A 13,127-nucleotide genomic window follows, 5' to 3' on the forward strand; every position below is an offset into this window, starting at 1 on the left:
AAATAACTTTAGGAAGACTGAAGAGTTACCAAGGTGATTCAGAATATGTGCACTCTGCACAGTCTCATCTACTTTAAGCACTTTTATAACCAAGGCATAGTTTTCAAAACCAAAAAAAATATCAAATACTATCAACTGATAGCTTGTTTTTATCATATATACTTTAAGTATTTACCTTCAGAATTAAGAATTTAATAGTGATACTGCCACATGTAACTCTAACTCCTGGTGAACCAACTTCCTTTTTTGGCTTCATTGATAACACACACACACACATACACAAATTTAAAAATGTTTAAACACTTGAAAATGTAAATGAATATTTCTGTCCTGCCCTGGTCCCACAGCTGTTCAGTCCCAAAGAAACATACAAAGGCTTACATTAATTATAAACTGCTTGGCTTATTAGCTCAGGCATATTATTAACTAGCTCTTACTACTTACATTAACCCATAATTCTTGTCTATGTTTAGCCACATGACTTGGTGCCTTTTCTCAGTGCAGAGATTTTCATCTTACTTCCTCTGCGTCTGGGTGGCACCTGACTCTACCTTTCCTCTTCCAAGAATTCTCTTAGTCTGGCTGCCTTGACTATACTTCCTGCCTGGCTACTGGCCAATCAGTGTTTTATTAAACCAATATAAGGGACAAATCTTTACAGTGTACAAGAGCATTTCCCACAGCATGAAAACTAATGGTAGGGGGTCCTGCGTGCCAGCAGCACATATGGATGTCAGAAGGTAATTTTGATTATTCAGTTATCTCCTTCCACCCCTATGTGCTTCCAGGCATCTTAGTCGGGCAAAGTTGGAGTCAAGTCAACCAAAGCAATGCTCCACCATGTGCTGTATTTCTATAAACCACCAACTTTGCTCTCTGTACCCGTGGTTGGTTCTCAACCTGGGGGTTAAATGATACTTTCACAGGGCTTTCCTAAGACCCTTGTAAAATAGAGATATTTACATTATGATCTATAACAGTAACAAAAATGCAGTTATGAAGTAGTGATGAGGATAATTTATTGGGTTTGGGGGGTCACCACAACATGAGAAACTATATTAAAGGGTCACACACAGTCTTAGGAAGGCTGAGACTGCTCTAGATCTTGACCAGTGCTCCTTTGTCTTCTTCTCTTGTCTCTCAGCTTTACAGTTTATACAAAAATGACCTATAGATATCATTTATATGTTTGATATTTTCCAACTGGTACTTACTCAGGATCTTCAAAGAGCAGATTGTGATCTTAATGTTACCAGACAATATTATAAATAAAGTAATGAAGCTTGCTCATCTAGGAGTCCTCATTAAGTGTCAGCTCCAGCATCACAATGGAAGTTATGCTTATCCTCAGGAGCCCATTTGATTCAGTTCGCCTTAGCCACGGCTCTCTACTCATCATCTCACACAGCAGCAGCAGGACAACGGTAGACTCAGCACACTCCATAGCTCAGTGATGTCTTCAGGCACCAGGATCTCTCAGTCTGGTCACAATCATTAAGTAAGTTTGACTCTACCCCTGGCTCCTTTAGATAATAAGACAATTAGAATAGTTCACATACATCAAAGTGAGACCATATTGTACAGAGGTAGGGAAGCCCTATTCTGTATCTCTGGTATCGCCCTTCACTTCTCATTTACCAGTACTAGATCTAAAAGCCCTGTTCTAGACCAGCAATGTGAAGGGTATTAGGAAGACTCAGAATGGACTTAGTTTCAAGGGGATTAGTCCTCATACGTAGGAGCCTTGAGTCACAGAAGGAAAGGAGACACAGCAAATGCAACATTGGCTTTTCCAACAAATGGAAGAGAAGGGTGTGTGGCAGAATATGTATATACCCTCATACTGGCATGCTACTGTAGTGACAAAGGTCAGTCACCCATTTTTAAACGACCATCATGTTTCTCAAATTAACCCTATCCCTGGCGGGAGGATGGGGTAACAAACAAACAAAAAAAAAATCAAGAAAATGATGACTCATAATAATAATTGATTTTATATAGGTTTAAATTTCAAAACGTGTAGCAAATTTATTATTTAATTACATATTAATTAATTCTGTGTAGTAACTAATCCAACAAAAGGCTGATGTTGTGTTATCACTGCGTAATAGCTGAAGGAGGCAGGTTTTGAGATGATGAAGTGATTTTCTCGGAGCTATGCATCTGGTACATGACCGCAGCTAGAACTGAAGCCCAGGTATTATAGAAAGAAACCTTCTTTTCTTCTGTGTCCCCAGGCAACCTTTAAGAAAATGGATCCACTTAAAGGCTGCAAAATGGTCTAGAGGACGGAAATTGTGAGGTGAAGATTTTGTGAGTTATAGATAGAGATGGAAAAAGAGAAGTCTCAAAGATTGTTGTTAAGGAGAAAGATCTTAATTTGTGCAAAAAATGGAACTATGGGATGTCTAAAAAAAAAAGGAGGTGGAAAGGATATTTAAAGGTTTTTCCTTTTGTTCAACGTTAGGTTTTACCAGTTCTCAGTGAGGTTTTAGACTGGATAGCTGGCCTGTGCTGGTACAAGGTTCTCTACTGAAGGAAGGTTGGAACAAGAACTTTTGTTTCATCATTTACAGGTCTACTAGCAACTACATCAGTCAAGGGTCAGCTGGACCAAATGTGCATGCTGCCCCCTACCGACCCTTCTCAAAGGAGATGTTCTTGGGGAATTCTTTGCTAATTTTGAGAAGTCTTTTTATGAACCCTTGGATCCAACTTAGCACAACATTGCCCATCTCGACTTTCTGTCAATGATCAAGTTCTAGTATTTCATTTAGGAAAAAAATGTCTATAATTAAGCAGATGTAATTAAGAAGTATTCATATTTTTGCTTACAGTGTGCCAGGATTAGAATTAAGATTTAGGGGTATAACAGAGAGAAACACACACACACACACACACCATGTCTTCATAAACACTATTTTATAATTGAAGCAGGGGGAAGCAGGGAATGAAGCAGATAGTCAAGTATCATTGGTATAGCATCTAAATTTTATTCAGGGAGTATTCATGGAAGGTTTTCAGAGGTAGATGTGGGCTGAATAGAGAAGCTCATTGATAATTTGGTGCAATTCTCCTCGAAAGAGAATGGGTAACTTGGTAAATTGGTAACATTGGTAAAATTCTCTGGGAAGGAGGAAATGTAGATAGAAAGTCTTTAACACCAGGGGGAGATTGGGCAAACTTATAAACATAAATTAGGAGATTAGAAAACTCACAGGCAGAGTAAGAAAGATAGGTAATCAGGAGAGGAAAGTAGATATGGTAGCCAGAGGAGGGGCTGAATGTATTCCAGTGTGGTTTTATGTGGCATTTTAAATGAATACTGGCATAAAAGGATTTTATAGATGCCAGAGCCTCTCTAATACGACAACCGTGAAGCAATAGAGAATGAACTGACCAGAGCCATCATTATGACGCTGTGTTTATTGGCCACTGTGCAGTCTCAGCTGAAAACTCGGGTTTCAATTTACTCACCTCTAAAATGAGAACAAAGGTTTTGAATTGGAGATGTTGCTATTGTGTTTCATTTCCAATCCACAAAGAAGCTCCTTTATCTTATTAAGGATTATAGTATTCATTCAGCAGAATTTCCACCTGAGATTTTAAAATACTGCAGGCAAATGTGCTTCCCTGCTTTTCAGTCAAAGATCAAAGTGTGGAGCTGAATTCAAATAAAGATGAAAATTTGGTTACAAAAACCACAATGTATTATGTCAGTTTTTGAAGATCCTTTCTTTTGTGTTTAGAAGGGATTAAAGAAGAATTTTATATGTAGGATCACAGGACTTGGTGGACATTCCAGGAGAGTGTGGTACTGGTAGCAACATAATAAAATAACAAAGGCAATTTGTACAGTAGTGAGTACTTAGAGAGACTCAGACTTCCTTGAACTCTTCAGAATTTCAAGTGAATTGTACATTGCCTCTGAAGCTTCTGTCTTTGTCCTTTCCAGACTCGCAATACCTAACTTGTCGGATGCAAAACTGCACAGAAACCAACAGAAATAAGCCTTTCCCAGGCTACATTGACCCCGACTCTTTGATTGTTCAGGATGATTATGTGTTTGTTCAGGTAAGGAGACCCGACTTTTGCTCATTGGCTCAGGGCATTTCTAGTGTCTGTCTTGTTATAGCTCTTTCTGCATGCCTGCACACCCTCAGAGGGAAGGAAGAAATGGATCAGAGGGGGGGGGGACAAAAAGGACAGAGAGAGGGAGGGGAGAAGGTGGAAGAGAGGAGGAGGGAAGAGGGGAAAAAAGGGTGGAAGGGAGGAGCGAGGCTCAAGGGCAATTTTTTAGCCTATTCTCCATAGGAATTTACCAAGCTCTCTAAAACGTGCTACATTGACTCAGGAGTGATATACATTGCTATTTACCTGTTTCCACAAAGAAACTCCAGGCAGAAGTGAACTGAGACATTACATCCATTTCTCCTTATCAGCCCCCTTCTCAGTACCACTTCAAAGAAAAGAATGTGAACGGGAAATTGTGCGGGAGATGGAGGTTGGACTGGCAAGAGGCCAACAAGGATAATCCACTGGTATGGTCAGGAAGCACTGTGGTTCCCAGGGAAACATGGAATGGCTAATTTCCTTCTCCTAACGGAATGAAAAACTATTTGAGAAGTGAGATTTCATGAGTAGTGACAGGAGACCACAATAACCGTGTGCTGTTTCATTTAACTCTTAAGGATTGTTTTGGTCTTGTTTAGTCAATTCGTCTAAAAATCATGTTATTACTTTCCAGGGTAAGAATGGAAAAGGTATAATGGCAAAATAAGTGTATAAATATATACATTTATAGCTAATTAAGTGAATACATTAAATATTACTATAAATATATTTATATAATATGGGTATATACACATGCTACAGTTAAGATACATTCTAGGCATGAGTTTATTTGAAAAATGAATTATGGTATCTAATTTTGTTCATTAAAAGAAGACTTCCCAGCATCAGCCTATGTAATTTTGAAATGTTTCACGAGTTCCTTTTCCTTCTGGGATAGCTTCAAGTGACATTCCAATGGTTGCATGTGTTAGTCCTGTCTCATTCATTGCTCCAACACTAATGCTGTCAGGAGTATTTCTCTAGTTCCTGGCAACAATTTATAATCCACATATCAGGCATATAAATCAATCTCAGAATCTATATTTAGAATTATATTAGCGGCCTCATCTAACCCATCATTTCCACTCATAGTGCTGAAGAATGTCTCTTTCCAGTCACTCCCCTGTGTCTGATTATCATTTACCCCAAGCTTTGTTGACATTTTAAGCATGCAAACTCCAGTGACATTCAAACTGCAGGTATTTACATAGGTCACGGTTGGCACATTGTCAGAGGTGCCTTCTACTCTGCCCAGAGTAGTGCTCAAGTCTGGATGGAAACCACACCTTTTCCTTTTGTCCTGCAAGCCCTGCAGGATCCATTGATCTGCTTTGGACAAAACAGTGCCAGTTTCTAAAAGATAGAGACCAAGAATTAATTTGGAACCCAAGCCTGAAGTGACGTTCTGCTAACATGCTTGAACACACACTAAGAAATCGGTGTGATGCTGTCAATAGGAACTCTGTGGAGATGAGAAGGCTTCTCTCCACTGCTGAATCTGAGCTACTTCCTTCTGTCCCATTGTGACTACTTGAATGGCAGGGACTTGAGGCTGAAAAGCCAGACCCCTGAAGCACAGTAAGCTAATATCTCCTGAGGCGTCTAGCATTGGAAAGAACAGAGCTAATACACTTTCTTGACTTTAGAGTCACTAAATTATGTATCTAGTGTATATAATTTATACTATATAAATTGTATATATACACTATATAGATATAGTGTATATAAATATATGCTATTCATCTAGCATATATAGAAACATGCATATGCAAATATATACACTCATAATTTATATGTACATATAATATATAACCTACGCGCGTGCGCGCACACACACACACACATATATATATAATTTATTTTTCTGTGTCAGTGTTTTTCCTTTCGTGCTTTTTCATGTCTGTGTACCACATGCCTGGCTGAACTCAGGAGAGAAAGTCAGAACCCTTGGAATTGGAGTTACAGATGGTTGGGAGCTGCACTGTAGGTGCTGGGAATCAAAACCCAGTCCTCTGGCAGAACAACAAGTGTTCTTAACCATTGAGTCATCTCTCCAGACCCACAGCGCATATTTGCAGATTACATTTTCATCTATTAAATGGTTGTTGTTGGGCTTTTGGGCACCCCTATACAGTGAGTAAGTTGCTTTCTGTGAATACCAACAGTGGGTAGCGTCCTTGGCAGGCACTGTTGGTGCTGTGTGGCAGCTGCCTGCTCCACTCAAGCCGCAGGTCTTCTGTGACCCCAAATGTCTCCCATAGCTCCTCTTAACACCTTGTTTCTGTGATCCAGCTGACATCTGGAGGAAGACCACATTACTACGTGTCCTACCGAAGAAGCCCGTTTGCACAAATGAAGCTCCCGAAGTACGCTTTGCCTAAGGTACATGCTGGGTTGTGGTTTTCGTTGCTTTCCTCTCAGCTACGGTCTCCCTCAACCATATTTTCAAGGTCACCGCCAGCCTCCAGTAACGAGTTCCTTGCTCATTCAGGCCTACTTCTGCATCTAGGTATTTCTGTCTCCCTTTCTCTATGGGTCCTTCTCCTGTTCTTTTTCCCTCTGATTTTTCTTTCTTTGGAATTCTTGCTATAGAAGTGCCTGGGTACGTAAATAATATCCTCATTTTTGTCTTTCAATATTAAACATTCCCAAGCACTGTTTTTAAATCAAAACAGGAAAAAAAAAAAAACCATTAACTTTATGCTATAGAACATTAGTTGTTCTCAGTGGGTGTTGAGAAGTGGGTTATCTTCAGAGACCTAGGAACAGCTGAGTCCCCTGACTTCTCTAGTGAGCCTTTCAGAAACAGTAGAAAATAAAAGTGAGATCTCGACCCTCATCCCTGGCATCCTCAGGCTCTTTCCACAAACTCTGAAAAACTGTGTTAATATGGAGCGCCACCTAGTGGAAAACAGGTGATGTGGCTTCTTAAAAATACCTATTTGCAATCTCAAGGTTTCTGTATTGTATTTGAAGTGACCAAAGTTTAGCCTGTTGTGGCTGACTTTTACAGAAAATGAGATGTATGTATGGGGGAGGAAGTTATTACATTGATCTAAACAGAATTATAACTCAACTCTGAATAATTTAAGTTGAACACAGAATATAATGAAATTTATTTTGAGCTGAGTCTCGTCTTTAAGCAAAATTAAAATGCGAGAGGAAGGCTGAGAATTGTTAAAATTGTCTATGAGAGTCTCCTAGTAAGGATCCCACAACAGACAGCAATTCGGGGTGGGGGGAGGAAGGAGTACCCCTCCCTTGGCTGAGTACTGAAGTGACTTGTGATTCATTCTCCAAAATTTGAAGAAAAGTTGAAAGATTTGTACATTTAAGAACAAGATTTATACTCACATCAGTGAGGTGCCCTGAGTCAAGAGGCATACGGAATGGAGCCTAAATCAGGGGACTGCATATTTCATTTCACTCATTCCTCACACGTTCTTTCTTGGGTCAGCATATTCTTAGAATAACTTCAGCAAAAACCAAATTCTATCTGCCACACAGACAAGGTTGGAGCCCAAATTTTCTGTCATCCATCTAGTGATTTCTAAAAATTTCTTTCCTGGTAGGTAAACTAATAACTCCCTTTGTCAAAGCTTAGCATGCTCCCCACCCCACCAAATTGTTGTGCTTTCAAAAAACATGAAGGAGGGGAAAAGCCACACTGGTGTAGGTGCCCTAGAAATGGTAGGTTAAACTCAACAGCTTCTGTGGATGGACTGCTGGACAGGTGTTTTACATTGCTTGTCCATAGTCCTTGCAGAGATCATTGTTGGCAGCTGTCCCCTGTGGCCTTTAGACAATCTAGAAGGCAGCATTCCCCACTGCCTTTGGAGCTGAATTGACCATCTGTACCACCCCGTCCCCTGCCACCCAGATGATCATGTTCCATGACTTAGCTTCATATGAGTTCTCAGGGTAGGATGAAGCCATTAATTTGGCTTGTTACTACGAAAATGGAAGCAAGTGTCACAAATAAAAGGGTTATTTGGTCCAGGTGGGTGTTTATAATTTAAATCAAAAGAGAAACTTCATTAGAATCCCGTTAGAGCTTCAAAGAGAAGCTCCAGCATGGGTGGAGTGTTCTGCCTCCAAGGTGCTGCCTTCCATGGCCTTCTGTCAGAATCAGGGCTGCATCTGCAAGCGAACAAAGCTTCACGCTGATGGAAGAAATGGAGACTCATCCGCTCTCTCCTGCTCAAATGTCTTTCATCACACCTACTGCCGTCGTATCAGATGTTGACAGAACAAAACGTTGCCTTGGGCTGTGTTTAAACAATTAGTAATAAGTGAAGGGAAACCATCAAAGAGTGACAGCTAAACGTTGCCATGGCAGGCCAGAGGATATGGCCTGTGAGCCAGAGTGACACAGTGACAGTTCTTGCTTCCCCTGACTGACTCGCAGCCTCTTCTCAGCAGCTCCAGCGAGATAGATGAGGCAATACATACGAAGCACCTCCAGGGTTTTAGAGGACAGATACTCTATAAAAGCAAGGTAATATTATTATTAGTATGGATCTAGTTGTCTCCATAGTGGAAGATAGATGGGTACCAACATGCACAGGGTACAAAGGATGCTCAATTTGCAACAGGAGACCTAACTTCAGACGTGGATCTGTCACTAACTTGCTTAGAAACCTTAGCTATCTGGGATTTATTACTTTTTCTTTTATTCATTTTTTAAAAAATAAAGAGCTTAGAATCAAAACAATATTTTCCTCAGTTTGTCACTCAGAATAAAATGTCCCTGGTGATATATTGGAAAAATTTGGTTCTGTAGTCAAATAAATTTAAAAAGAAAGTAAACTTCAATCTGTGTGATTTTCTTTGAGACTGAGAGGAGGTTACTAATATTGCTATGGTTCATGAACATCCTATGAGCAGCAAAACCCTTTAGTTCAGCATTAATTCAATAGTTTACCACCATGCATAGTGGAATAAACCATAATTACCCCAGCCTCTGGGAGGTAAAGGCACGATTATTAGTAGTTTGAGTCCAGGGACTGGAGAAATGACTCAGTAGTTAAGGGTTTGTGCTGCTCTTTCAGAGGACCTGAGTTGGGTTTCTAGCACCTGTATCAGGTATCTCTAGCCCCAGCTCCAGGGTATCTGATACCCTCTTCTGGCCTCCAAGGCTACTCACATGTGCGTGTGCGCGTGTGTGTGTGTGTCATATACTCATAAAGATGGAGACATCCATATGCTTAAATACAATAAAAATAGGTTTTGAAAAGAAAAACAGGTTGAGCTGAGATGATTTAGTGATTTCAAGGCTAACTTGGTGATAGAGCTCACTATATAGCATGATTCTATTTTATAAGCAAGCACACACAAAAACCCGAATGAGTAAACCACCACCACTAGTACATACAAAAAGTTTCAAAGGAGCTTCTACCTCCATTGAAAAATCCACTAAAACCCAGTAATGCTAGTAACCTATAGAACAGACTTTGCAAGGTATTCCAGTAGAATTCCAAATAAGAGTCTGGACTGATTCAGAATCAAGGGAATCAATGCAGCAGTAAGAACACATTTTCTTCATAAGGTGTTGGGGAAAGGTGAATTAAATTCGAAATGTATTAAACATTTATGACCAGCATCATCGTGTAAAGTCTACTTAGTAAAATTACATAAAGATAAAGAGAGGTTGGTTTGCAACCTTCAGACATGGTCATTTTTCCCAGTTAACATTGTATGACAAGTTCTCTAAGCGACCCTGTTAAAGCTGTGTAAAAGAGGTGTATTTTCAATATTGTGTTAGTTATTTGTCCTGTTGCTGTGGTAAAATGCCCTGGCAAAAGCAACTTAAGGGAAAAAGGGCTTAACATGGTTCACAGTTCAAGGTGCTCAGGGTTGGATACTTGCAGTAGAGGCTTGAGGCTGCTGGCCATGTTGCATCTGCTTTAAGGAAGCAGAGAGAGATGAATGTCTGTGTTCAGCCACCTTTCCCATGTTCATTCAGTCTAGGACAGAGCCCGTTGTGCTGTTCCCTTTCGGAGTGGGTCTTCTCAAGTCAGTTAACCCAGTCTAGAGAATTGTTGTATTCCCAGAGTCTTATCTCTAAGGTAATTCTTGTCAAGCTGATGATTAATGTTAGCACGTATCTACAAGAACCGAATCTCCACAGTGGATTACGAAGTACAGTGCCGTAGAAGTATGACAGCCGTTTCCCAGGATTATGTTCTCAAGTCTGTGGTGTGCGTCCATCAAAAGCTCACTGCTGCAGAAACTCCCACAGAAACCCATGGGTGGGAACTGGCTGTGCTAGGCGCAGCTCTCATTTGAAACAATTTAACAGAAATCCAGGATTATAACATACTTGAGGGAAGGACACATAAACAGGAAGGAGTTGTTCAGCTATTTTAAAGGTTTTGGCTTCTATCCTATTATGAATTATGAACCATAGAAGGTTTGTCCACTAGAATGAACTAGTGAACTTATTAAGGATAATTTCTGTAGCTAATTCTTCCGTCAGACAGAAAACATTTGGATGAACCCTTTCTTGAGTATAACACTGAGTGAATATTGAAATATTTCAAAGGCAGAGAAGCCAAGTTGATCTTTTGTAATCAACAAAAGGGATAGACAGACTCCCTTAAATGAAACACTGACTGCCCTAAGTGGTGAATATTGTTATGGTATTTGAGACTTGCTGATTTTATCTTCACTGTCCTGTGAAGGACATGTTATTATCTTGTGCTCACAGATAGAACATCTGAGCATGAAGTTCCACCCAGGTGACTGTGTCCCAAGCCGAGACAGAACTCACATTATGAGAACTCGAGGTTAGAAGGAGGACTCAAGGCACACTGAACAGTTTGGGTCAGGATGGTTTCTGGGAAGATCATCAGATGTAAAGTTTTTCAAGCGTACACACAGCATGGTTCATTTATGAAGATTTGAGTTTTACAAAATCCAAGGTCATTTCTATATTTTTCTTTTGCTGTATATTTTTGGGTACCTCTGTTTATTTTTGGCCTTTTTATATTTTAACTGCTTTACTCTGAGTTCTTTGGAATTTATTCTGTGTAGACTTTTTAGGCCACAGGATTAAAAATCAGCTCAAAGCACAGCAGCAGGCTTCCCTTAAGGAAACAGTAAGCCTTGACTGGAGACAGCCAGTTTCAAATAGTGTTAGACAGTGGCTAGAGTCCTGTGTGGGGAATGAAGGATTTGGAATTCTTGCCAGAGGATGGCAGATGAGGCCTTCATGTTCTGTTCACTTAACTACTCTGTCTTGGGGTCTGGGAGCACCATCCTTTATGATAACTCCTTCATCTCTTGCGGTTTTCTTAGAGAACATGGCAGAGGAAAACATTAGATTAATAGCTGAGTTCTTAAACTAATTGCTAATACAGACATTAATGCTTTGGGATTTTTCTGGTGGACGTTTTTCGCCCAGGGAATTTCAGGGTGTTGCCGAACCTTTGGTAGTGCTTGTCAAACTTGAATGTGCATATTATTCATGGAGGGACCTCATTAAAAACACATTGTAATTCAGTGGGTAGGGTCTGAGGTTCTGTGTGTCTAATGAGTTTGCCGCCAGTCTACAGACTACAGCGGAATCCAGGGCTTGTCTGGCTTCTTCTGGCCACTGCAGATTGTCCTTATGTTTGCCTTGTGTATGACTTCTGAGTTAGTAGGACGCAAACTTGACAAATACATAAAAATGACTGGCTCTCCAAATTCATGCATATTTAAGAACACTGACTTCAAATTATGTAACAAGGCAATTAAATTGCAATAAGACTTCTATACCTCCTTCTGTCTTATTGTGTCATGGTTCATTGCTTCACCCCAAAGTGACAGAGAAAATGCTCAATTACTATTTAACTCTTTTTTTTCAGGGGTGGGGGCATTTGAGACAGGGTATCTCTGTGTAGCTTTGGAGACTGTCCTGGAATTCTCTCTGTGGACCAGGCTGTCTTCGAACTTACAGAGATCCGTCTGCCTCTGCCTCCTGTGTCCTGGGATTAAAGGTGTGTACCATCACTGCCTGGTTTAACTCATATTCATATATGTGAAAGGCAGCTTTTGCTATCTCTCCCTCTGCTTCCCATCAAAGCTCTTTTTTTTTTTTTTTTTTTTTTTTGGTTTTTCGAGACAGGGTTTCTCTGTGGCTTTGGAGCCTGTCCTGGAACTAGCTCTTGTAGACCAGGCTGGTCTCGAACTCACAGAGATTCACCTGCCTCTGCCTCCCAAGTGCTGGGATTAAAGGCGTGCGCCACCACCCCCCGGCCCATCAAAGCTCTTGATCATCCCCACTCTTTGAATGTGTGCGAGGTTAGTGTATAAAATCCTTCCTGCTTCACTTCCTTGTGTTTTTCTTCAGGACATGCATGTCATCAGCACAGATGAGAACCAAGTGTTTGCAGCTGTCCAAGAATGGAACCAGAATGACACGTACAACCTCTACATCTCGGACACCCGTGGTGTATACTTTACCCTGGCCTTGGAGAATGTCCAGAGTAGCAGAGGACCTGAAGGCAATGTCATGATAGACCTCTATGAGGTATGTCACCAAGCATATGTGGTTCTGGAGGACAGCAGCACCCAGACAAACTGATGAAATATGGGTCACCTGATCATGCTAATGCTGACCCTTGAACAGTATCACTCCACCTGAGACAAGGGAAGACTTGCAGGAAGTTCTTGTTTAACTTGCAACCCATACAATTTTTTAAGAGTTTTTTTTTTTAAATTGATCCTACTAGGTAAGAACAGCTCCAGAAAAATTAGAAATTGTCTGGGGATAGAAACCACACAATTGCCGGGCGGTGGTGGTGCACGCCTTTAATCCCAGCACTTGGGAGATTCGAGACCAGCCTGGTGTACAAGAGCTAGTTCCAGGACAGGCTCCAAAACCACAGAGAAACCCTGTCTCGAAAAAAAAAAAAAAAGAAAGAAACCACACAATTAAAGGCTTGCATATGATTGATCTACATAATAATATGATATTTGATATAAGATATAATATTTCAAAATAGATTTGAATGGCTGTCAGGGTTTTG

General features: G+C 40.5%; 1 protein-coding gene across 6 annotated transcripts in view; it reads left to right on the plus strand.

Moving 5' to 3' along the window:
* The window catches only part of Sorcs1 (sortilin related VPS10 domain containing receptor 1), a 499,209-nt gene that overhangs the window by 377,837 nt on the left and 108,245 nt on the right, over positions 1-13,127 (plus strand). For all 6 annotated transcript variants that reach the window (XR_009057571.1, XM_057777825.1, XM_057777826.1 and 3 more), the window contains exons 7-9: positions 3,956-4,074; positions 6,406-6,495; positions 12,449-12,628. Coding sequence is in view for 5 of the 6 variants with exons in the window: in XM_057777825.1 (XP_057633808.1) it covers positions 3,956-4,074; positions 6,406-6,495; positions 12,449-12,628 (389 nt within the window). In the remaining variant the exon portion in view is untranslated. The remainder of the gene's footprint in view (positions 1-3,955; positions 4,075-6,405; positions 6,496-12,448; positions 12,629-13,127) is intronic.

The sequence above is a fragment of the Chionomys nivalis genome, chromosome 8 (genome assembly GCF_950005125.1).
Source record: "Chionomys nivalis chromosome 8, mChiNiv1.1, whole genome shotgun sequence".
Lineage (NCBI taxonomy): Eukaryota > Metazoa > Chordata > Mammalia > Rodentia > Cricetidae > Chionomys > Chionomys nivalis.